The sequence below is a fragment of the Glycine max genome, chromosome 3, assembly GCF_000004515.6.
Source record: "Glycine max cultivar Williams 82 chromosome 3, Glycine_max_v4.0, whole genome shotgun sequence".
NCBI classification, from domain to species: domain Eukaryota; kingdom Viridiplantae; phylum Streptophyta; class Magnoliopsida; order Fabales; family Fabaceae; genus Glycine; species Glycine max.
The window spans coordinates 26,503,762-26,529,311 of NC_016090.4; the positions used below are offsets into that span (position 1 = coordinate 26,503,762).

A 25,550-nucleotide genomic window follows, 5' to 3' on the forward strand; every position below is an offset into this window, starting at 1 on the left:
TGATTGTGTACAAATAATGAGTTTAATGGCCAACTGGTTAACATAAGTGCCACTGAATTATTTTTTTTATTTTTTAACAGTCACAGTGATTTATATTTCTTAATTTTTTTAAAGAAATTTATATTTTTTTAATTAAGTAATTTAAGGTTTGTTTCTTAAAAAAAGTAATTTAAGGTTTGAATCAACAATTTAAAATATGAAATAAATTAAGTTAAGACAGAAATATTTATCTTTATTTGTATTCATAATTTTTTACAAGATTAATCATAGTTTTTAGTGATAAATATTTCACATGAATATAAAAATATTTAAATATATTTTTTGTTTTATAATTTAACATTTTTATTTTCATTTCTATAAAGTATATTTTTATTTTAATTATTGTAAAATGTGTGTTATTTTGTTTTTCGTTCTTAAAATGTTTTAAATAGTATTTTGAACGGTAAATATTTTACACAATAAAAAAATATTATCTAAAATATTTTAAAGAAGAAAATTAGAATAAATATATTTTGTAAAGACTAAAAAACATTGCAGAGACAAAATGAAAAAAATAAATGCTAAAATGCAAGGATGAGAAAGGTATTTAACCTATAAAAAATAATGAGTTTAATAATTATAGTATAATTTAATTTTGCTTCATTAGGTTTTTTCTTTTGCTAAATTGTCTTGTCAAAGAGCCTAAGGCACCAATGGATTAATCCTCATAAAGAGAGTTTACATCTTCCAATATGAAGTTTACATAAAACTTAGGAATAACACTAAAAACAAGCATCATAATTTAAAGATAAACCATGCTTTGAAAAAGAAATCAGCCAACATGTTGGCTTCTCTAATAATGTATTTATACATTGTTAGATTTCCCGTTCACTTTGAGAATCTCAATTAGAATATCTTTGAATTGGTTGCTAAAACATCATCTTTATCCATCAGTTGAATGACTTCTAGACATTCGGATTCAACAATCAAATTTTGCACATCCGGGTTTATAGTCATGGTCAATTCATAAAAGATGACTCATAACTCAACTTCTAATATGGAACAATGGTCAAGTCTTCTTGAAAAAACTTGAATGAAAATGTTTTCAGAGTTGCAAATAATAGCTCCATAAGATGCCACCACTGCACCTTGGAGATATTATTCATCACAATTAAGTTTAAAGAATCCCTGGCTAGGCCTCTTTCACTTTCCAGGCTTATCACGATCAATTATAATATCATCACTGAGAAGAAAAAATTGGACTTCCTTACTTCTCTGAATATCATGAAGAAGAGCCCAGACATTAACAGCAATCCCCTTCGTGGATACCCATTTTTGTTGGAAAACCATCTCATTTCTCCTCCACCAAATTTTGTCTAACACAACATCGAAAAACAACATTCAAGGGTGAACTATCAGTAGATAAGGTGTTTCGCAAGTTTCTACTCAGCCAATCAAGAACATCATTTTGGAAGAAATCTGAATTATCACACATATTAAAATGACACCAAACCTGTGTTGCCCACTTGCAATCACGCAGGGCATGTAACAAGTTCTCTAAATGATTGTTGCATAACATGTAACAAGGTCTCTAAATGATGAACTCTTAGCTCATTTGTTGGCAAAATACATTGGGCAATTTTTCATAAAGTAATATTTTATACGCTCTGGACCACTCCAATTCTAAATTTGCTTAAAAATTTGGTTATCTGTCACGTTATGACCATTAGATAAAGAGAGATAAGCCTCTAGAGTGGAGAATTGACCATCATCAAAATGAGACTACCCCAAGTAATCATCTGCATTGGAGCTGCAAGGAGGCTTCAAAACCTTGATTTTATGAACAAAGTTTGCGCACAAAATTTCAGACAATCTTCCCACATCCCAAGCACATGCTGCATTAACGAAAAAGCATATTGGAATATTCTCTCAAGAATTAGTTTGATTATTCCAATATTGATTAAGTTTGTCACACCGATGAACTCAAATGTCTTCCCAAAAGCGTATTTTATTGCCATTGCCAACTCTCCTAATTAAATTTGGCATTAGATTCTCCCAATTTTTAACAATTCCACGCCACATATTGATTTTTGGCCTTCTATCCTTAATAGTGGGCAAAATATCAACACTTCGAATGATTTTCATCTACAATTTGTCACAGTCCATCCACAAATTCCAGCCCACCTTCATCAGCAAAGCCTGATTCATGACACTTGTTTTTCACAATTTGAGGTGCAAAACGACTCTCATTTTTTCCCGTGAACTTTCTTAAATTGCGACGTATCACCCTAAACAAAATTACAATATTGTTCTTCAATCTTGTCACAAACCAAAGTAGGTATTGCACCCTTGTGATAATAAATGAAGTTAGATTCAATTTTTTACTTTTTAAATACTGTTTCCTTCTTATAGTGTTTCTTTAATCCAGATTGCACCTAGAATATTCCCACAGCCAATAGGACTAATATATTGCTATGTCAAATTGTCAATTATGTCAAACAGTTGTTTTTCAAGCTAATATGTTTTTCCTGGAATCCAAAGTTTATATTTTCATCCAATTAAGAGGCAAAGGAGAGTTAAGGTAGAGGATCCTCAGTCAAATACACGTGTACAGTGCTGTTGTGTTATACTACATGTCAAGGAATTTGATCGAACGCACTTTTTATGAAATTTGCAAGCGATCTTCACCTGAAAAGATTATTATTATTTTTATAAAAATAGTATTCATTTATTATATAATATAGCAGAGCAGAGCATCTACGAAAAAATAAAAAATCTACTTTCGTCTTGTTCATCACGTTCACATATTATCTTTCTTTTTGTATTTTTTTTCTCTGCTTCAAACATATTATAAAGGGAAGATTATTTTTAATGACACTCATACATTAGACGAATATATAAATATATGTAAAATATAAATAAAATTATAAACATTATAAAATTTAGTTTAACTGATAAAATATTGTTTTAATAATAATTTATTAGTATTTTAATATTTAATATAATTAAAATAAAATTTTATTTAGTTGGATAAATGATTAAAAAAAGGTATTTGATTTGATATAAATATTTATAAAACAAAATAGCATAAAATAAAATAATACGAGAGTATATAATTTGTAAGAATGATTTCATTCAAACTATTTTAAATAATATCTACATAAAAAAATATTTTAAATAATATGTAATTAATTAATAACATAAAATTACAAAACTCTATTTTACACCGATGGTTTTAAAGAATATAACTATGCAACCAATAAGCGTATTCCTCATCTTAAAAATACCCTAGGAAGGGGGACTGTATCTAGAAACTTCAGAGCATTTGTTTATTGACTTTATTTTTGATAAACTTTAAGTATAAATATTTTAAAATTGTTAACTAATTATATTTCCATAAAAAAAACTAACTATATATTATTTTAGATATAATTTTTAAGTAATTATTACAAAATTTTATAATTTTATTATATATGGTAATTTATGATTATATACTAATATAGAAGATATTTATAATGTAAATACATTTTAATTAAATTCTTGTTTTTATTTTACTTTTATGAACATAAAGGATTTGTTAAAGAAAGTGCATTTTAGAGAATAAACGGTAATAATAATTATTAATTTATATTATAATTAACTTCAATTTATAACGATTTTCAACTACTGTTTTCCTAATTAACTATTATGAGTATATTTTATTCTCAAAAATGCATCTTCTCACTCTAGTATAACAAAATCCTAATATAAAAAGATATTTATTATATAATGAAATATCAATGCAAAATATCTACTCTCACTTGTTCATCATAGTCCATAAAATAAGAATAGCATCACCATGTAGTATTTTTCTATAAGGCTATTTTTTTTATTGGTCAGTCCTTTAAAATAAAATCAAATAATTGAGACAGATATAATAATTATTTTAAAATTTATATGCAGCATTAAAAAAATATTTTTTGATCTATATATCTTTTTTAAAAATTAACTATCTACAAATAATATAAAAATTTATTGACATTCATTTGTGATATTTCTGAATATTACAAAGAACTTCATCTAATTATTTATTCTTGCCCTATCAACGGGTAATTGATGGTTTCTCTATTTTGTCCACACAAAAAGTCATCTTCTTAGCCGGAAGGAGTACCTTGGATATGACAAGGCACTACGAGTGGGGATATACGACAATCATCCATAACCATGCCAAAGTAGGAGTCAATTCCGGAGCAGATTTCGAATACATACTGCTTTAAGTCTAATTTCGCCCATAACTTATGTGTATCTTTTTTTCCATTGATTATATGCATATCAATATTAAAAACTTCACATATACATCAATTAATTATATGTATAATTAATATAAAAAATAATCATTATAGATTCAGATTTATCAAACTTATGTTCAGACCAAAATGTAATATTTAAATTTTATGAAGACGAAAATTATACAGAAAATTTTATAAAACAAATTTTGATTATTTTCATATTTATAATAACAAAATAATATTTTAGCCTAAATAACATAAGAAAAAATTTAATTGATTTTCATAAACAAAATACCACTAAATTATCGATTTACTTTTTATAAAACTACATTAATTATTTAAGAGTTTTGTCATTCATAATTATTTTTCTTCAACGAGATTACTTTTAGTAAAAGATAGAGTTTACTATCCGCGCACTAAAATGTTATCCAATTATATATCATTATTTGAATTACTTTGAGATAATTATTTTAAAAGTCAACATATTTACGATACATGATAAATTATGATTGAATAACTGTGTGAAACTTTTCATGGAACTTTTTATGGTACATATCCTTTTTTGGTATGTAATTTATATCAAAATATGCTTAATATCAATTTAATTTTAGAAAAGATAAGACATTAGATCAATCCTTTGAAATTTTTTATTAATATCAATGTTTTTCAAAGATTTGAGATTAAATTAGTCCAGTAAAATTATAAAATAACAAAAATAATGTGTAAACTAATTTAAAATTTTATCAATTTGATCCATTAATTGTGACATCATTTCAAATTATTTTTATGTTATTTTAAATCTTTTAAAAAAGTAATTTGATGTTGTAAAGCTTTTTTTTTAAATAAATGGCACACCAGGGAGGCACCCTCAAACAATTAGTTGAAAAGTTATGTGAAAATTGAAAAATTAACTTATTAAAATATAAATGTTTGACAAAACTAGTTATTCAAGTAGTTGAAAAGTATAAAATGATAAAAAAAATAATAAAACCATGATTTATTTTAAAAAAATAAAAAAAATTTGATAAATATATTAAAGATAAAAAATAAATAAAATATAATAAACTAGTATTTTTAAAAATATTACTTTAAGTAATGTTTAAAAAATGTTAAAAACTAATTAAAAAAACTTATATACAAAACAATCAAACAAGTTTTTCAACTAATAAAAAAAATTAGAAATTAGCTTAAAATATAATTAAGAAACTATTAAGAGAACTTATTTATTTAATGGTCAAACAAACTTTTCATCTAAAAATCTAATTGAAATATCTTGCTAGAAAAACTAGAAGTTGGCTAAAAATAAACTTCTCTCACTATTTGAAACTTTAAAATGTCATCTAAATTATAATTAGCTAAATTAATTTGTTTTCACAACTATAATTCTACACGATTTCTTTAGCATTTTGTACAATACTAAATTTTTTGACTTACAAAAGGCTACAAGGAGACAATAGTACAAAAATACATAGCTTGGCTTTCACTCTTTGCACAATTGTAAATGTAAAAAATCATGTATACATATCTTTTAAAGTTTTTTCTTTCTCAAAACTAAAATAAACCTCTCATACGAATGTGAACAATGTGTTTGATTTTCAGTTGCGTATACAAAAGTATTATTATGGGTGGATGGAGACATCAGACAACTTATGAATTATGATGGGTATTCAATTCAACTAAACGATTCATTCATCTAACAGTTCTTCCTTGGTGGGTAAGGAGGAACATACACTCATGAAAGGAAACACAACAGTAAATTAATGACTATGAAAAGGACTCCAAACTCCTGAACCCCTGGTGTATTTATTGTTCATTTGGTTGTCACACGCATCTTCAAAGAGTCACACTTGGGAACTTGCAAGATCCATAACCTATAAAAAAAATAAAATAAAAAGTATGGGCCTTAAATAAAAATAAAGGAGAAATGATGGATAATGAGTAGTACGAAATGAATTCAGCAATTCTAAATCACTTCATGATTAGGACTTTTCCTTTTTCCTTTTAAATGTTGAAAACAAGTTGGAGGACTTTGCTTACGTACAAGAAATAGATGTCCTCAAAATAAAATATAAAAATAACTGCTTTTAAATTTAGATTTTAAATTTAATTTAATAGAAAACTTCACTTTACATTTCTTGAATTAATTAATTAGTTTTAAAACAATTCAAAGTTTTAAGTAATAATGGAGTATTAAACTTTACTTTATTAGTATACAAGATGGTGAAATATGAAAGATCATTTATTTCTTTCAGAATGACGTAAATTCATAAGCAAAAATATTATAAAAAATTTCTTACTATGAACTTAATATGCATTCCATCTACAAAGAGATTTTTTTTATACAAAAAAGCTTTAAAAATTAGGGAAAAGTTGTATCTGAATATTATTAAAAGATATTTCTTCTTTTAACAAGTTAATTTGATTAATCTTATTTTTTATAAGATTTATATTTCTGGAAATTGGTTTAATAGAAAAATTAAATATAATTTTTTTTCTTAAATAATTTGTGGTTATTCCTTCATTAGATATTTGGATGGAAAACAGGACTCTAATGAAGGGCGTTCCTAATATTACTTCATTCTTAAGGTTTTTTACCAGAAGAAAGTTTGTGTTAATCTTAAGACCTTGGTTTTCAATGATTACATTTGATAGCTTAAAATTAATTTTTAATGTTGAGCCGTTTGCCGTACTTAATTTTTCCTGAGATTTTCTCAAAAAATTTTGTAGAAATTAATCCTTCTAAAATGCAGTTTGAATCCTGTGTCAAATAAGACCATTGTTTCTAAAACGAAATCATTAATAATTATTTTTATGTTTATGTAAATTTTTTGGATTTTAATCTTTTATATATAAATATATATATATATATATTTATATATATAAACTTTATTATCCCCTAAAAAGATATACGTTTAATTCGTCAAGATTATGAATGTAGAGCCTATATAAAAAAAAAAAAAAAGATTATACGAACGTGGAATTCTTTGGTCTTATAATTATTTTAAAAAATAATTGTGTATTAACTTAGTCCATGACTAAATGATTTCCTGAATATATTAACTCAAACATATTTAAAAGATAAAAAATATTTCGCATTTGTAGTTTTAATAGAAAAAATAATTAATTTTTTACTTCAAAGTATGTTGTATATTTTTTCATAGTTTAAAAAACATCCATTATTAGTATAAAAACTTTTATACTATTAACTAAAAATTAATATTCTTCTTTTAAAATAATTATTATAAAAACAAATAAATTTATCATATCGATGATGTGTAATTATACAATAATATAAAAAAAATATTTGCACTATTCGTGCATAGATTGTGCCAATTTATTTAAATTAAAAAAATTATGATGTAAAATAAAATAATTTAGTAATTTTTTAGAATTATTTAAAAAAATGTAATTGATGTTTATTTATAATTATACCTTTTAAAAAAAAAACTGATTTTATGAGAAGATATTCAAAACAACTTCTGATTTTAAATTCTTTTCAACGTCTGATTATTTTGGTAAGCTCAAACAAACATACACATATTTTTAAAGAGATTGTCTTAAAAAAATTGTTCTTCTATAAAAATTGTGACAAACAACTTCATATGATAAGGATGCCATCACCGCTGTCGTATTCGCCCCTCTGCCTTTCCCTTATAATCCACTGTCGACGGAATTGGTGCAAGCTCTGACTCGGCGTCTCGTCGGAGAGATCAATGTCATAAATCCTCGACCCATTCGGGTACAACAACCCTACTCTGAACCCAAACCCGGTTTAAGATTCTCATTATAAAGAGAAAATATAAAAGACGGATGAACCAAACCCGGTTGAGCCGAGGTTCCCAAAATCGGCTTTTTAGTAAGTTTCTTAACTATATTTCTATTATACGTGGCAGCATTATGAACGTTTGCGCCAACTTGATTCAAGTCTCCCCCATTGGGCCAACCCTTTTTCGCAATGAAGATCCGAATAGACTAACCCGTTAACAAGTCCGTTTTCATTATGTTTTTGGACTCAAAGAGAGCGTAGCAATGTGGGTTGGTTCTGAAGCCCACGAGAAAAAAGGGTACATGTCTAGGAAGGGACATGCTACGTGCACCCAGCAATATTGTTGGGGCACCCAGCAAACAGTGAATGGACGAAATTGCCCTTCTGCAATGCCTTTATCCGGAAGAACCTATTTCCAGAAAAATTTCGGAAGACGTCATTCCGGAAAACTCCCGGAAGAACCTTCTTCCAGAAGAACTCCGGAATACGTTCCGGAAGGACGTGTTCCGGAAGTTTTTCCAGAAGAAGGGTCTTCCGGAATACCACCTCATTCTTTCGGAAGAAGGTTCTTCCAGAAGTGATTTTGTCAATGATTTTTTTTAAATGCAATATTTTTCTAATAATTTCATTTCTAATAAATAAATTATGTTATAAAATAAATAATATTATTATACATAAATTATTAGTAAACATAATTATGACTAATATTTGTAATTCCTTTTTTACGCGCATGTAAATTTAAATAATAATTTGTGTGACAATTTAGTATAATTTGAATCATAAAAATTAATTAATTCGTATATTTTATAAAAAATATAAAATATTTATTATGATAATATTTAATTTGTATTACAAAACTTAATATATAATAAAAAAATAATTTTTATTTTATAACAACGTGAAGTAAAAATAAATTTCATTTTATAATAATAACTAAAAATAAAATAATATTTAATGCATATTTAATGACGATTTTGTCCCTGTGTTGTTTTCTTTAAATTTACTGCGCTGCTTTTCCGTTTTACACCTTTTTGATTTCACCTTCATCCCCGTGTTCTTGGTATTGCTATCCTTTTCCGTAAAAAGCTTTTGAAGATTTGGTGGTCCCGTGAAGTAGTTGTTCCGTATTGTAAGATTTGGTGGTCCCGTGAAGTAGCTGTTCCGTATTTGAAGTTGTGTTAGTCGTTGCTGTTTCTATTTCGTCGGAGGTACGCATTTATCGATTTTTTTTTTTTTTTGCGTTTTCTGGGTAGATGTTTAGAGAAGATGAACAGTAAAATGGTAAAAAACTTTTCCCGGAAGAACTGTAAACTACCGGAGGAAGTTGTTCCGAAAGAACAGTTGTTGAATTCCGAAACAACTTATTCCGGAAGTTGTTTCCGGAAGAAGTTGTTCCGGAATCAGAATAATGAATTTCCGGAAGAAGTACTTCCGGAAGTGTTTTCCGGAACAACTTCTTCTGGAAGTTGCCACATCAACTTCCGGAAGAATTTCTTCCGGAATGTTAGTTTGTTAATTTTTTTATTCTATTTTAAATTATATTCGATATATATATATATATATATATATATATATATATATATATATATATATATATATATATATATATATATATATATATATATGAATATTATCATTTATAATATCTGTATTTTCAATTGTGGATAATTGGTTTAATTAGGTATAATGATTTTGGTATAATATTAAATGATTTGGGTAAAATAATTGTATTTTGTTGTAGTAGAAAAATGTTTTATTAGTTATTTATTATAGTGTTAAGTTTAGTTTAAGTAAATAATGTAGTTATAAATTTAGAATGTATTTGTATTAGTTGTTAATATGTTTGTTAGTTAATATGTAGTAAATTTTTGGATGTGGTTATATGATAATTTGAATGTACTTGTGTATGATGCATATGTCCTTAAGATGGACGAAGATCAATGGACGTATGACTATACGATGTCACAAGAAGTTCATATGGATTATGATTATGATAATGAAGAAGAATGTGGTGTGAATGAACCACATGTTGATTGTTCAAATGCTTTTAATACGTCTCAGGTAATCATGTTAATTAGTTTGAGTCATTTGGTTGAATTGATGCTTTTTATAAAAATTAATATGTTGGGGTTGCGTTGTAGGTATTTGGTACTCGAGATGATGTTTTGCAGTGGGCTCAAACAGTTGCCCATGAAAATGGATTTGTAGCAGTGATTATGAGGTCTGACACAGATACCGGTAGCAGATGAAGAAGTTCATTTGTCTTAATTGGGTGTGAAAGGAGTGGTATGTACAAGTGTAGGAATAAAGATTTCGTTAGAAAAGACACTGGGAGTAGGAAATGTGGTTGTCCTTTCAGGCTTCGTGGGAAACCAGTGCATGGAGGGAAAGGTTGGATGGTGAAGTTGATCTGTGAGATTCACAATCATGAATTGACCAAGTCCTTAGTTAGACATCCATACGCTGGGCGATTGACTAAGGATGAAAAGAAAATTATTGCTGATATGACAAAGTTGATGGTGAAACCAAAAAACATCTTGCTAACGTTGAAGGAACACAATGCCAACAATTGCACCACGATAAAGAAAATTTACAATGCGAGAAGTGCATATCGTTCTTAAATAAGAGGAGCTGATACCGAAATGCAACATCTGATGAAGCTTCTCGAACGTGATCAATACATTCATTGGCATAGATTGAAGGATGAAGTTGTGGTGCGTGATCTGTTTTGGTGTCACCCAGATGCAGTAAAGTTATGCAATGCATGTCATCTGGTGTTTTTTATAGACAGTAGACAGTACCTACAAAACAAACAGCTACAGACTCCCACTACTTGACTTTGTTGGGGTGACACCAATGACGATGACATTCTCTGCTGGGTTTACATATCTGAAGGCTGAGAGTGTTAATAATATTGTATGGGCTTTGGAACGATTTCGAGGTCTATTTTTAAGAAACAATCGCCTCCCTGTTGTTATTGTCACTGACAAAGACCTAGCACTGATGAATGCAGTGAAAACTGTGTTCCCAAAATGTACAAATTTGTTGTGCAGGTTTCATATCAATAAGAATGTGAAGACGAAGTGCAAATCTTTAATTGGTCAAAAAAATGCCTAGGACTATGTAATGGATAACTGGGGTACTTTGGTTGATTGTCCGTCCGAACACCAGTTCGTTGAGTCACTTTAGAAGTTTCAAATTGCTTGTTCGCCTTGGCCGATGTTCGTTGACTATGTTAACGACACATGAATTATCCCCCACAAGGAAAAATTTATTACAGCATGGACGAATAAGGTCATGCACCTAGGCAACACAACAACAAACAAGTATTGAGAACTGATTTTATTTGTTAGTAAGGATTATTAATAAATGGTATTTAATTGTTGTATATTTTTCATGTTTGTTGTGTATTTTAAATGTAGGGTTGAATCAGCTCATTGAGCTCTAAAAAGAGTACTACAAAATAGCCTTGGAGACCTGTGTAGTGTTTGGGATGCCATGAACAACATGATCACGCTGCAACACGTTGAAATTAAAGCATTCTTTGAAACCAGTACGCATGTGGTTGGACATGTATTTAAAAAAACCTTATACAAGAGGCTTCTTGGGATGATTTCAAGGGGCACTTTAAATGAGATTGCTTCTGAGGTTGATCGTCTACGTTATCTCGGCAACAATCCCTCTTATTGTGGTTGTGTGATGAGAAGCACGCACGATCTTCCTTGTGCATGTGAGCTTTCCAGGTATACTGCTGGCAGCATCCCAGTGGAGTCAGTCCATATTTTCTGGAGGAGACTTTGCTTTTCAGACCAAGAGTTATGTGAGGCGGAAGTCAGCATCAAGGAAGAGATTGAGACCATATCTAAAAGGTTTGAAGAACTTGATGTGTCTAGCAAAGTAACTCTAAAGAGTAAACTTCGAGAAATTGCATACCCGGATCAAAACTCTATGTGCCCTCCTTCGTCAAAGGTCAACACTAAAGGTGCACCGAAGAAACCAATGAAAAGAAGTCAAAGATCCACAAAGCGTGATCCGTCTTACTGGGAGTATGTTGATGTTTTTCATTCTGTTCAAAGCAGCAACTCTTCAGTCAAATGTAGTGCATCATGTTCTGAACCGCCTCAGCCAACAAGGATCATCCCAATGTTGGATCAATTTGCGCCATTCATTCAAGGTTTCATTCGTGACGTTGTGGATGTGAAAGCGGACGGTAACTGTGGATATCGGTCCATTGCCGCTTTATTAGGTATGGGGGAAGATTTGTGGCCGTTAGTGCATAACGAATTGATTAAAGAACTTGGCAGGTGGTCGCATAAGTACATGAACCTCTTCGGTGGCACAGAGAGATTTGAACAATTAAAGTTGTCCCTAGTTGTTGATGGGTTTTCCAAGGTATGTTTTTAGGTTATTTTTTTTAATGACAAACTTTAAATTACTTACATGTGTATGTTTGCTTGATTCAGGTTAGTGTGGACAAGTGGATGGATATAACAGAAATGGGATATGTGATTGCATCACGGTATAACGTAATCCTTGTATCGTTGTCCCGACAACAAAGCATGATATTTTTTCCTCTTAGAAGTCAACCACCACCTGATTCTTCTGGGCTCCGCATGATATGTGTTGGTCACGTGTTTGGAAATCATTTTGTTCAGGTACATTGAATATAGTTAGTATAACAATTATGCAATGACTTCCCCGGTTCATTTGAGTCGGTCACTGCATGATATAATTTTTGTTCATGTACAACAAGTTTATTTGAAAGACCATTGTCCCTTACCGCCTCCAGCGTTGTTGTGGTCAAGCAATTGTTATTCTCAGGCAAAGCAGTGGACAACTCCATATATTAGTAGAATGCAACAATACACAAGCTTGATGTCATTCAAAAGACACTATGTCGACCTAAATGAAGACTAAACATGCATTGTTTATGTAATTGTATTCATTATGCGATATAATTTGTTGTAAGCCATTAATAACCAATTAATATTATTAAGTACTCGTTTCGTTAAGCAAAAAAATAGTTGGTCCAACAAAAATCATTTACGCGTGTACGATACATCATTGTCATAATTGACAACACATAATGACATGCATGCGTATTAAAGTTTGAGCGCGACACCACATTGACTGACTTGACTACATATTCTGAAGAAAACATAAACACGAAACATGTTCACGCGTGTCTATTTTTTTATAAACAAAGTGAAGTAATCTGTTGGTGAGAACCATGTATATATGTATATATATGAGACACGGCTAATAAATCACATATTATCTTGCTTTCACATAGTCTCCCAATTGATACACAAAGTATGACATTTATAGGAGAAACTAGCAGTCAGACGATTGTCAACTCAAGGTTGGGTTTCATTTTTCCAAATGGATCGATTATTCACAATGATACTGGGGTTTACTTCCAAACTTCGACTCCGGTGCCCATTCGAGTACCAAACAACTGTGATTTTGCAAGCCTAAAAATCAGAATACACAATATCCTTTAGCTATCCGACAAATAATTTTTGGATGAAATTCACTACCGGAAGCCATTCACCCATACAGGTAACCAAATTCGCTTTCAGTGTATGAAATTAATAAATGATGACGATGTCAACACAATGTTAATGTGTAATGATCAATTTTCGTGTGTTGGTCCGATTGAGTTATTATGCACCGTTGGAAGAACGCCAGATGGAGTAATAAACTTACTTCAACGCACTATGCCCCGTACTAATGACGCGATCCTATATTACAACGGGAAATGGAACATGCCACCGCAGAACAAATTTGTTGGATGCGCGTTCACAGGAAAAAATCCTAAGAAATTTCAAATTCCTCCAACATGTACCATCGATGAACTGAAGGATTTAATAAAGCAAGTTGCACCTAAAGGGATTCCCCCTCTTGGAATTCACGAATCACAAACGGTAAGAGGATTGTTTTTCCGCCAACCAGGTCGCTTTGAGTATTTAGATAAGCTTATAAAATATGAAATTAATGAGCTGAAGACCAACGAAGAACTGCTGAAGGTGTTAGTACAATCTAACTACTGGAAAAAATATGGACCAATAGAAATTTTAGCTGTCTTTACTAAATATGTTGTGAAATTCGAAGACGAGGTGACTGCGACATCGCTAAACAACTGAATGCAATGTTTATTTTTTTGCTTTTTCGTTGATGTAACCTTTATCTGTTTACGGTGTGTTTAAATCCCATAATAAAGTTCAATGTGTTATTTCAATGGTCCAAAGATAATTTATTTTAATTTTTTGACCTTCAAACCTTACGCATACTTAGAAGGATCTGATTCCTATTTTTTTGGATTTTCTGCCTCTTACTTTAGGTGTTATTTGATGGAACCAGGGAACGGAAATAATTTTTTTGGGTTTTTTGACGTCCAAACATAAGAAATAGCGCCCTTCCAATGTCTAACGCCACTTGCACACTCTCCAAAAAAAACCCCAAACATGGGTACTTAAACATAAAAAAAGGGCTTGATTCCTATTTTTTTGGATTTTCTGCCTCTTTTTTTAGGTGTTATTTGATGGAACCAGGGAACGACAATAATTTTTTTTGGGTTCTTTGACGTCCAAACATGAGAAATAGTGCCCCTCCAATGTCTTACGCCACTCGCACACCCTCCAAAAAAAACCCCAAACATGGGTGCTTAAACATAAAAAGAGGGTCTGATTCCTATTTTTTTGGATTTCTGCCTCTAATTTTAGGTGTTATTTGATGGAACCAGAGAACGGAAATAATTTTTTTGGGTTCTTTGACGTCAAAGCATGAGAAATAGAACCCCTCCAATGTCTTACGCCACTCGCACACCCTCCAAAAAAAACCCCAAACATGGGTACTTAAACATAAAAAAAGGGTCTCATTCCTATTTTTTTGAATTTTCTGCCTCTTTTTTTAGGTGTTATTTGATGGAACCAGGGAACGGAAATAATTTTTTTGGGTTCTTTGATTTCCAAACATGAGAAATAGCGCCCCTCCAATGTCTTACACCACTCGCACACCCTCCAAAAAAAACCCCCAAATATGGGTACTTAAACATAAAAAAGGGTCTGATTCCTATTTTTTTGGATTTTCTGCCTCTTTTTTAGGTGTTATTTGATGGAACCAGGGAAGGAAAATAATTTTTTTGGGTTTTTTGACGTCCAAACATGAGAAATAGTGCCCCTCCAATGTCTTACGCCACTCGCACACCCTCCAAAAAAAACCCCAAACATGGGTACTTAAAAATAAAAAAAGGGTCTGATTCCTATTTTTTGGAATTTTCTACCCTTTTTTTAGGTGTTATTTGATGGAACCAGGGAACGACAATAATTTTTTTGGGTTCTTTGACGTCCAAACATGAGAAATAACACCCCTCCAATGTCTTACACCACTCGCACACCCTCCAAAAAAAACCCCAAACATGAGTACTTAAACATAAAAAAAGGGTCTGATTCCTAGTTTTTGGATTTTCTGCCTCTTTTTTTAGGTGTTATTTGATGGAACCAGGGAACGACAATAACTTTTTTGGGTTCTTTGACGTCCAAACATGAGAAATAGTGCCCCTCCAATGTCTTACGCCACTCGCACACCCTCCAAAAAAGACCCCAAACATGGGTACTTAAACATAAAAAAAAGGTCTGCTTCCTATTTTTTCTGCCTCTTTTAAAAAAAATTAAATTTTAATGTCATTCTTACGAACGAAACTCATGATTTTAGCTTCACTTTTTTTTATATAAAAAATTCAAAACAGTCGAAAACTTCGCTTAAGGACTAGGATCGGAATCAGAATCGATACGTCAGTTAATATCATAAAATAATAAACTGTGCAAAACAAGTCAACTATATTAAACTAAAAAGTGTAACAAATACAAAAAATTAAGTCAACTACAAAACTAAACATAAAAACAATAATCAATGCTCTGTGCGCCGTCTCTGTCGAGCCCTGACACTTCCATCTATACTGGCACCCCCTCTGGCGATTGTGAGGCAATCCTGCATAATATCATGTAACTTTGTGCCTACAGTGAACATCCTAAGGTTGAGCACACGCTCCAACCTCTCTACGATCGCCTCATAGTCGTCGTAATCATCATGTGACAGTCATTAAAAACATTTATTATAAAATTTAAAATAAATAACAACTCATCAAACATTAAACGTGCAAATAATCTTACCACTGCATGTGGAGGGGGGTCAAATGCCACTAGAACCTGTGGGATGGGCGGCTGCAAGTACTCCTCAGGGTCTGCGGCAGGTGCATGTCTGGGCTGGTCACGTGCCTGGGTTGGTATCATGAATGGGTGAGATATTCGGAAAAACCACTCCATGTAATCCGCAGATACCTGCCCAGTAGGGATGGGAAAAGGCCAGGCCAGGCCAGGCTTTGAAAGGCCTGAGCCTAGCCTACGATGAATCTTTGAGGCCTGAGCCTGACCTATAGCTTATCAAAGGCTTTTATTTTGGCTCGGCTTGGCCTTTTTAAAAGCCTGGCCTGACCTGATAGCCTTTTTAAAATCCTTCTTTATAATAAATATTTAATATTTTATGGAGTATGAACGTAATAGGAAAGTTAACAAAAAAAAAGGAAAGTCAATCAAAATAATAAGAAATATAAAAGGACACATGACTCAACCTAAATTGTAATTAAAGTCCTTGATTATAGGAATAAAAGTATGGAGCAGTAATGTGTAATCAAAGTCTGATAGTTTAAAAAAAAATTAATTGTATCCAAAAAATAATATTATATATTGATACCCAAAAAATAATATGTGTGTGTGTGTGTAATTAAAGTCCTTGATTATAGGAATAAAAGTATGGAGCAGTATATATTGATACCCAAAAAATAATGTGTGTGTGTGTGTGTGTCTTTTAATTAAATAGGTCAGTTCAGGCCAGACTTTATGTAGGCCAGGTCGTAGGCCCCTATAGGCCAGCCTGGTCTATTCCCACCCCTACTGCCCAGGCACTACACAAAGCTCACCCATAGTTAGTACGTGGTCCGCAAAATGCATCCACCTGTCATCTATATCATCATATGACAATGAAGCGCTAACAGGCGGCGGAGGGATGCTCTGAATGTAACCAAACTGCCGTAACACCCTCTCCGATCGAGCTGTGACCACCATAGGACCCCATATCAGTTGACCCTAGAATGATGAAATCAGCTCAAAGCCCCTAACCCCTCCATGCTCAGTGTAAGGCAACCAGCACACATCTGTGACCGTCAAAGCATCACAACGTGCCCGGTACGGTGCTCCTGTAATTCCCTTCATATGCGCCTTTGACGTCAGCCACCAGGAAGCACGTGGGGACGTCTCCTAGTATGCATCATCTGTGACACACTGATGCACACTAGGAAAGTGTTCATAGATCCAACAATACAAAAAAAAGGAGGTTAACATAACATAAAAACATGTTTAAATCATAATCCAACGTAACATATTTAAAAACACAAAATTTACCTGTAATAAAGTTAGGTACCCTGCAATCTGTCGTGTAGTGGTCCTAGAAGCTTCATCAAACTGGTCATACATATGAACTAGCGCGACAACTCCCCAGGCATAACCACCACTCTAACCCAGGTCGCGAAAAGCCTCTAGGTGCACCACATGAACATAAGTTGCACTCTTGTTAGCAAAAAGAGTGCAACCAACCAGGTGCAGCAGATAAGCACAAGCAGCTACAATCCACCACCGGGCCTCACATCTCATCTCATAGATGTCTCAAACTCATCCCAGTCGTACGTATGCCCTACGTGATCGTGCTGTCTCGACTCTAGCCTCCTCAGCAAACACCTTAAGCAACTCAGTCAACAAAAATATCACCTCGTCCACAGAAAGAGCATGAAAGCTGTGGAACGCGCCACTGATAGGCAAATGAAGGAGTGATGACACATCATCCAATGTGATCGTCAACTCTCCTACTGGAAGGTGGAAAGTGCTGGTCTCGCTGTGCCACCTCTCCACAAATGCGGATATAAGTCCAGGATCGCCGATAACAACTGAACACCTGATCAATGGACTTAATCCTGTGGCACCAACCAGTCCTTCAATCTCAGGCACTGGCCTCCCAATTAATGTCACCTTCCTCCCATGCGACACCAACTTCAACTCAGGACGTTCCTGATTTGAAGTACAAATTATACAATTATAAAAAAAAATAATGACAAACAAATCAACAATGACAAATAATTAACAAATTAAAATACCTGTCTACTCCAAATGGCATGTGCAACATGGTCCGCAAATGATGTCAGCACTGATGGGTCACGTGGCCCACCTGGGAATCCCTCAGCATCATCAGCATGTAACCCCTCAGCACCATCATCACCCTGTACGTCTGCAGTCATCTCAGGTGCATCCTCAGCAATATCAGGGACATCCTCAGTCATGTCAGGAACATCCTCAGTCATCTGATGAACCCGTTGCCTACGGGCTGATACAGTGGGCCTATGCCTCTCGGGAACATCAACTGCATCATGTTCATCCTGTCTATCTCTGCTTATAATTGTACCTATAGCACGACCTAAACCTCGTGTTCTAACCATGATCTGCAAATCATGTGGAACACGTATTTTTTTCGGTCAAAACATACACAACTTTCGTTATAAAAATAAAACAAGTTTATTTATAAAAAAATAAGACTAATTTAAATAAAATTATTTGAAAACACACACAACATAATTTAAAAAAAAAATAAACAATTTCATTTATATAAAAAACACAACTAATGTAAAAATAATTAATTAGTAAACATCCACAACTTAATTTAAAAAAAATAAACAACTTCATTTATAAAAAAAAAACACAACTAATGTAAAAATAATTAATTAGTAAACATCCACAACTTAATTTTTTTAAAAAATAAACAACTTCATTTATAAAAAAAACATAACTAATGTAAAAATAATTAATTTGTAAACATCCACAACTTAATTTAAAAAAATAAACAACTTCATTTATAAAAAAACACAACTAATGTAAAAATAATTAATTAGTAAACATCCACAACTTAATTTAAAAAAAAAACTTCATTTATAAAAAAAACACAACTAATGTAAAAATAATTAATTAGTAAACATCCACAAATTAATTTATAAAAAAAACAACTTCATTTATAAAAAAAACACAACTAATGTAAAAACAATTAATTAGTAAACATCCACAACTTAATTTATAATAAAAAAACAACTTTATTTATAAACAAAAAAAACAACTAATTTAAAAACAAATAATTAGTAAACATACACAACTAAAATTATATATAAAAATAAAACAAAAATGGGAGAAAAAATTTTCAAAACATACACGACTTAATTTATATCATTTATAAAAAAATAATATTTAAAAAAGAAATTCCAAAACACACACAACTTAATTTATAAAAATAAACAACTTCATTTTTAAACAAAAAACATAACTAATTTAAAAATAAATAATTAGTAAAATACTCAACTAAAATCATATAAAAAATAAATAAAAAACCAATTAACAAAAATTTCAAAACATACGCAACTTAATTTATACAAATAACTTACTTTATTTATAAATAAAATACACTAATTTAAAAAAACAATAAAAAAAAATACACACAACTTAATTTATAACAATAAACAACTTCATTTATAAACAAAAACACAAATAATTTAAAAATAAATATTTAGTCAACATACACAATTTAAATTATAAAAAAAAAACGACTTCATTTGTCATAAAAAAGCCAAACCTCATTTTTTTTTATAAAATTTCAAAAACATACACCTACTTAATTCATAAAAATAAAATAACAACTTCATTCATTTAAAAAAAACAAAACAATATTTTTTTTAAAAACACTTCTGGAAGAAGTAATTCTTTCGGAAACTTTCCGGAAGAAGTGGCTCTTCCGAAAAGTTCTTCCGGAATACTCAAAGGTCATTCAGAAGAACTCTTCTTCTGAAAACTTTCCGAAAGAAGTAGTTCTTCCGAAAACTTTCCAGAAGAAGGTGTTCCGGAAGATTTCCGGAAGAAAGGTTCTTCCGGAAATTTTCTGAAACACCTTCTTCCGAAAGTTCCGGAAGAAGCCTTCAGGGTTCTTCCGAAAAATGCCATTGTAACCACTCTGCTTTTCCCATTTTTTTCGGCGTCTTCTACCCTAAGGTTCCACTATCCTAGGCTAAATGCTACAGCAATACTGGATATTAAAAGCAATGGGGAGTTAGGGAGACCAACCTCAAAGGCAAAATGCGTCTGATCGAAGCAAAAGAAGTAGTCGGGCTCGCGGGTCTCGCGGAGAAGAGGAAGCGCCAGGAACAGGAAGAAGAAAAGAAGCAACATGAAGGAGCGCGTGGTTCTTTCGAGAGGAGGAACGCTTTTTTAAATTTTTACATAAAAGACAAAATGACCCATTCATTAAATTGCTGGGTGCACCAGCAATAAAGGTGGGTGCACCTAGCATGTCCCGTCTAGGAAGAAGAAGGAGCGGGTTTTGTGGAGGAACCCCAACATGGGCTTTATGACGTGAAACGCTATGTCGTTTCTGAAAGTGCCGTTTGAGGGGGAAAACGACGATGCTAGAGCGTCCATTGCGAAGGGAGTTCCCACCTTCACCTTGTGCAAACTGAAGGTTTTTAGGGAGTGTGCGATTCTTTGCGTTGCAGGGACGATGTGGGACCATGTTTCGTTACCTGTGATGAGAGGAAATACCAAAAATTGTTAACGCATGGGTGAAAATGAATGAATTTTAATTATATGAACAATTTATAAAATTATAAAAAGTGTTTTTGAAAAAACAAATATTTAGGAAAATGGCTTGCCCTTTCTTAAATTCCTGTGTACAAGTTTTTAAGACAATTTTTTTTTACTGATTAGTACAATCTTTATTCTAACAAAAATTTATTATAAATTAAAAAATTTGATGAATATTATTTCTTATTTAGTGAACTTGTGGCATTATAGTTTTTTTTTAATAAACATCAAGTGATAACAAATAATAGATTTAATATATTACTGAAACTCTTTCTTTATCATATCATCATCCTATTATATTAATACAATGTAACAATAAAGTGATACGTGTGTAAATTTTTTATACATAAATTAAACTCTAACTCGTAAATCTGTAATATAATTTATATGTTAAAAAATTATTTTTTACTAATTTTAACTATAATATAATTTATATTTTAAAAATACATTATTATTTTAATTATTTATGTAAATAAAAATTTATTTTATATAATACACAAGGTTAAAATACTAGTACAAATTGAACTCTAACTAATATATTAAATTAAATTTTAGAATTACGGGTATACCTTTTTTGTTTTATATAGAGAAGTTATGAACATGCCTTAAACCATGAAAAGAATGCTTACAACATGACAAATATTTAAATGAGTTATTTATTTAAAATTTATGAGTTTTATAATATTACATAAATTTTAAAAATTTATATAAAAATTTATTCTAATACTAAAGTTATTAGAGTAAGAGTTTAACTTGAGTCACATTAAATATTATAATTAAAAAATAATTTTTGAATTGGTAAAAATGAATTAAGTAATAATTATTTATATAAATAACTCACTAAATTAATTTACTATCAAATCATCTACTTCAATAATTAAAATTTATTAAGTAAAGTTTTAAGCAAGATACACTCGGGTGTTGTTAGTTATTAAAATAAAAACTATATAAAAAAAATTAAAACAAGACTAACTTAAGGTAAAATTATATTTTTTATTTTCTAGTATCTGAGTTTCGGATTTGGTCTTCCGATAATTTAATTCACAAATTTAATCCTTTTATTTTATAAAATCGTGCAATATTCATCTTTCAGACCATAATTGGACTTAACCATTAACAAGTAGCGTTGAGTGTCATGTATCACTTTTTTATTGAATGATAATTGTTATGTGTTGTTTTGATTGGATGTCAACTTCATGAAAGATGAAATGCATTATTTTTATTGATCAATCAAAACATGACACGTGACATGATAGTCATTGTCTAATAAAAAAGTAACACGTGGTAGTCAATATTTTTTTTATAAGTTCAACTGTGGTATCTGAGATCAACATTACACGATTTTACAAGATAGAAATATTCAATTTGTGAATTAAATTACTGAAAGATCAAATCCAAACTAAAAATAAATCGAGGAACCAAAAATATAATTTTACCCAGAACAAAAGCAACGCTGGATAATTTTAAGAATCAAGTCAATTAACGGAAGCTTGTAAAACCCGTAATTATTAAAGTAAAAAATAGTTTCATACCTGTGGAACTAATGAGTTGAGGTATCGGATGAGCGTTTCGGGGTGGAAGGGTACGACGTTGGATTGGACCCACTCGTCCAAGAATGTCTGGTTCGTGGAGACGTTGATCACAAGCTGGTTTGGGAGCATGATCGAAACCCTAATCCCCATGTTCCGAAGCGCGTCGAGGATTTCCGCGTCTGCGTCGTAGATTTTCACGCGCTTCGCTTTCAGGGAGGACTGTAGGAAACTCATGGAGGTTCTCGGCGGCAGAAGGTTGTTCCCCAATCGCTCGTAGTTCACTCCCAGTTGACTGGAAATTTCACCACCTGAAAATGAAGGAATAATATTCAATTTTAAGGTTACAAAATTTGAATACGCGATAAGGCTGGGCTCGAAAATTAATGTTGTTACAATATTTGAATATGCGTGACTCGCGTGAGTAAGTATCAAATCAAGGATTAATGTTGTAACTAACTTAAAGGATGGAAATTTATAAAAATACTTAATAATTATGATAGTTAAAAGAAAAATATTTTAAGAGGGAGAAGGAGTATGGGACTTACTAGATAAGGAGAATGACAGTAACAATACAAACAGAGAAATCACTGTCTTGGTCATTGCGTCGAGCTCAAGATATTTCTATTTGGTTTAATTTTTCTCCTTAAATAGGATTGATTTTTGGACTTGCTGAGTGTAGAAGGAAAAATTGGATCCTATAGTGCTTGGCTATTGGCATGTGGGAAGATGAGAACAGGAGAAACGATGGTGGAGTTCAACAATAACGTTGACTTCGTACGAAAGGAAAGTTTCTTTTGTGGAATTACCATAGCCTTGATCACTTATTGTAATTTTTAATAAAAAAAATCATTTATTGCAATTTGGATTACATAAGTTTTCCACTTAACTGGACTCTATGCCTCTTATCTCTTCTATAAATAAATGTTCAAGACTTTTTGTTGTTTTTTTATAACTGAGGAAAATAACGACAAAGCTACAATGCATTACTCCGCGGGAACAAACGAGGTGTTTTGTGGATTGGATTAAATTGATTTTGAAGAAAAAAATTATTCGATTTAATTATTTTAATTTTGTTAATTTATCATTTAATCGATTTAATTTAAATTTTTAATTCAATTTAATTCAATCCAATTTAAAGTGATTTGGATGAGATCGATTTTCAATTTTAATCATACTTATAATTTTTTTTAAAATAAATAAAAGATAAGATATATAATAAGAAATAATTTCAAATATCAAATATTTTATTTATATGTCATTATATAACTAGTAATAAAATAGTAGCACATCTTAACTCAAATAATTAGTAAAAATCTCTTTGATTAAATATTTTTCATAAATAGATATAAGTTATATGATAATTTTATAATTATACAAAAAATAAAAATGAGTGATATTATAAATCTATGAATAAAAATATATACATATGTATAAGTTCGGTTTGAATCGATTTCTAAAATCAAATCCGAAATTTGATTTGATCCAATAAAAAAAATTGATTTTTCAAATTTTTAATTTTTTTATCCGTTCGGTTTTCGATTTTTGGATCGATTTTTTAGTCCACATTGGATTGGATCGGTCTATGAACACCTAGTTAGAAGCAAAAGATAACTATTTTATCGTTTGAATCGTTTTCTAAAATCAAATCCAAAATCTGATTTGATTCAATAAAAAAATTTGGTTTTTCAATTTTTTGATCCATTCAATTTTCAGTTTTTCGGTCCATATTGGATTGGATCAGTTTATAAACACCTAGTTATAGGCACAAGGTAACTATTTTATCACTACTCTTATCATTCTACCAAAACTAAGAGAGAATATAAAATAACAATTCATATATTTTCATAGATGATTATAGTCAAATGAGGGATACAATATATCACCTAGTGGTTGTTGATAATAACTATATAAGTATTCTCAATTTCTCATCAAACTCTAGGAAATATAACATAAAACTGAATAAAATAAAAAAGGATAATACCTAAGTCATCTAATATTTAAACTATCAAATAGGGTGAGCCTTGGTAGGCCAAAATAGGCGACTTAAGACTTAGATATTATCTCTTTGATATTATTTAGTTTTATTTTTCTAAAAATATTAGATGATGCCATTTGTATGATTGATATTATTTGTAAATCCCTATTTAACATAGGGTATGCACTAGATCATCAAATGAAAAGTACCCATTTTATGTTCATCTTTTATAGCTTTGTTAATGGTAGAATGTTAGAAGTAGATTGGTGTAGACTTTGCTTCCTAACAATAGTGTTTTCATCACGTTACTCTCCCTTCACTATCAACCACCACCTACTACAACCATTACTCATTGCCCACACACAACACCACCATATATAAACATTTATATTATCCTCCCCAAACTCCACCATACTTGTTGCTCCCACTGTCACCACAACTGTCACACTACCCAACAAATCCCCACCATTAGCAACCTTCATATCCACACTTCCTCCATCACAACCAGTCATACTTGTTTTACCATCCTCAGTTCACATCACACTCACATTCTTTCCCTAAACCCGTTTTATGATTCACACCTGCATACCTTCACATGCCAACAACCAATCACCACAACACACCATCAACCCATATTCCACAACCCTTAATCAACTACGTGACTTCAATAAAGCACCATCCTAGCGTCTATCCCTTTTATCCCATTGTGCCTCTCCCTATGAACAAGATCCATAGGCACCTGATTGCAAACCACAATGTACACACACCACCCTATCTTTCAATCACTGCAAATAACATATTACAAAAATCTTGATCACTTTCTGATACTACCATCACCTCCAACAATCACATCTCAACAGTCATCACCAATGGGTTTTGCAACCATGGCACAACAACTCGGGAGGAAGAAATCGACAATGACTACCGCTCCAGTGAAGGAACAATCACTGACGACCCACAAAATCTTGACAAAGGTCCATCGTTAAGATTTCTCTTTTCATTGTCTTCGTAGGAGTCACATATTCTACCATCGCCTTTGTTGTGCTCGCATGTACTTTTGTAGACTCCAAGCTTATCACCATCATGTGGTGAAGACCGCCACAAATGTAGTTGTATTAACCGAAATAGCATTGTGACAACAACAAAGGGATCTTCCCAAGGCCCCAATTTTTTCTCTCCTCCGTGTACGCCCCTACACCCTTTTCCATGATTCATCATCCCTCCAAACTCAATATTGAACGGGCAATAGTGCAAGCATTTGCACCATACATTTACAAAAAATCTTCATCAATATTACCACATGTT

The 25,550-nt window shown here is 31.3% G+C and overlaps 1 protein-coding gene and 1 pseudogene across 2 annotated transcripts; both read right to left on the bottom strand.

Moving 5' to 3' along the window:
* Positions 1 to 1,182: 1,182 nt before the first annotated feature.
* Positions 1,183 to 24,757, bottom strand: LOC100819433 (probable glucan endo-1,3-beta-glucosidase A6; annotated as a pseudogene).
* On the bottom strand, positions 15,836 to 20,469 carry LOC102666687 (uncharacterized). 2 transcript variants are annotated; one of them, XM_041013973.1, is made up of 5 exons: positions 20,223 to 20,469; positions 18,221 to 18,562; positions 17,475 to 18,134; positions 17,029 to 17,364; positions 15,836 to 16,292 (listed from the first exon to the last, which is right to left on the bottom strand). In XM_041013973.1, the coding sequence occupies exons 1-3, from the start codon at positions 20,325 to 20,327 to the stop codon at positions 17,742 to 17,744; spliced, it is 840 nt and encodes a 279-aa protein (XP_040869907.1). In that variant the 5' UTR covers positions 20,328 to 20,469; the 3' UTR covers positions 15,836 to 16,292; positions 17,029 to 17,364; positions 17,475 to 17,741. The 2 variants fall into 2 exon arrangements, with proteins under 2 accessions (XP_040869907.1, XP_006576635.1); XM_006576572.4 differs by having other exon boundaries at positions 15,836 to 17,364.
* Positions 24,758 to 25,550: the final 793 nt, after the last annotated feature.

Excerpts from the sequence above, each read along its gene's own strand:
- LOC102666687 (XM_041013973.1), bottom strand. The coding sequence starts at position 20,327 with ATGTTGCTTCTTTTCTTCTTCCTGTTCCTGGCGCTTCCTCTTCTCCGC. Across the intron at positions 18,563-20,222 it reads AGACGCATTTTGCCTTTGAG|ATCATGGTTAGAACACGAGG; the intron begins GTTGGTCTCCCT and ends CATGATTTGCAG. Across the intron at positions 18,135-18,220 it reads ATGCCATTTGGAGTAGACAG|GAACGTCCTGAGTTGAAGTT; the intron begins GTATTTTAATTT and ends ACTTCAAATCAG.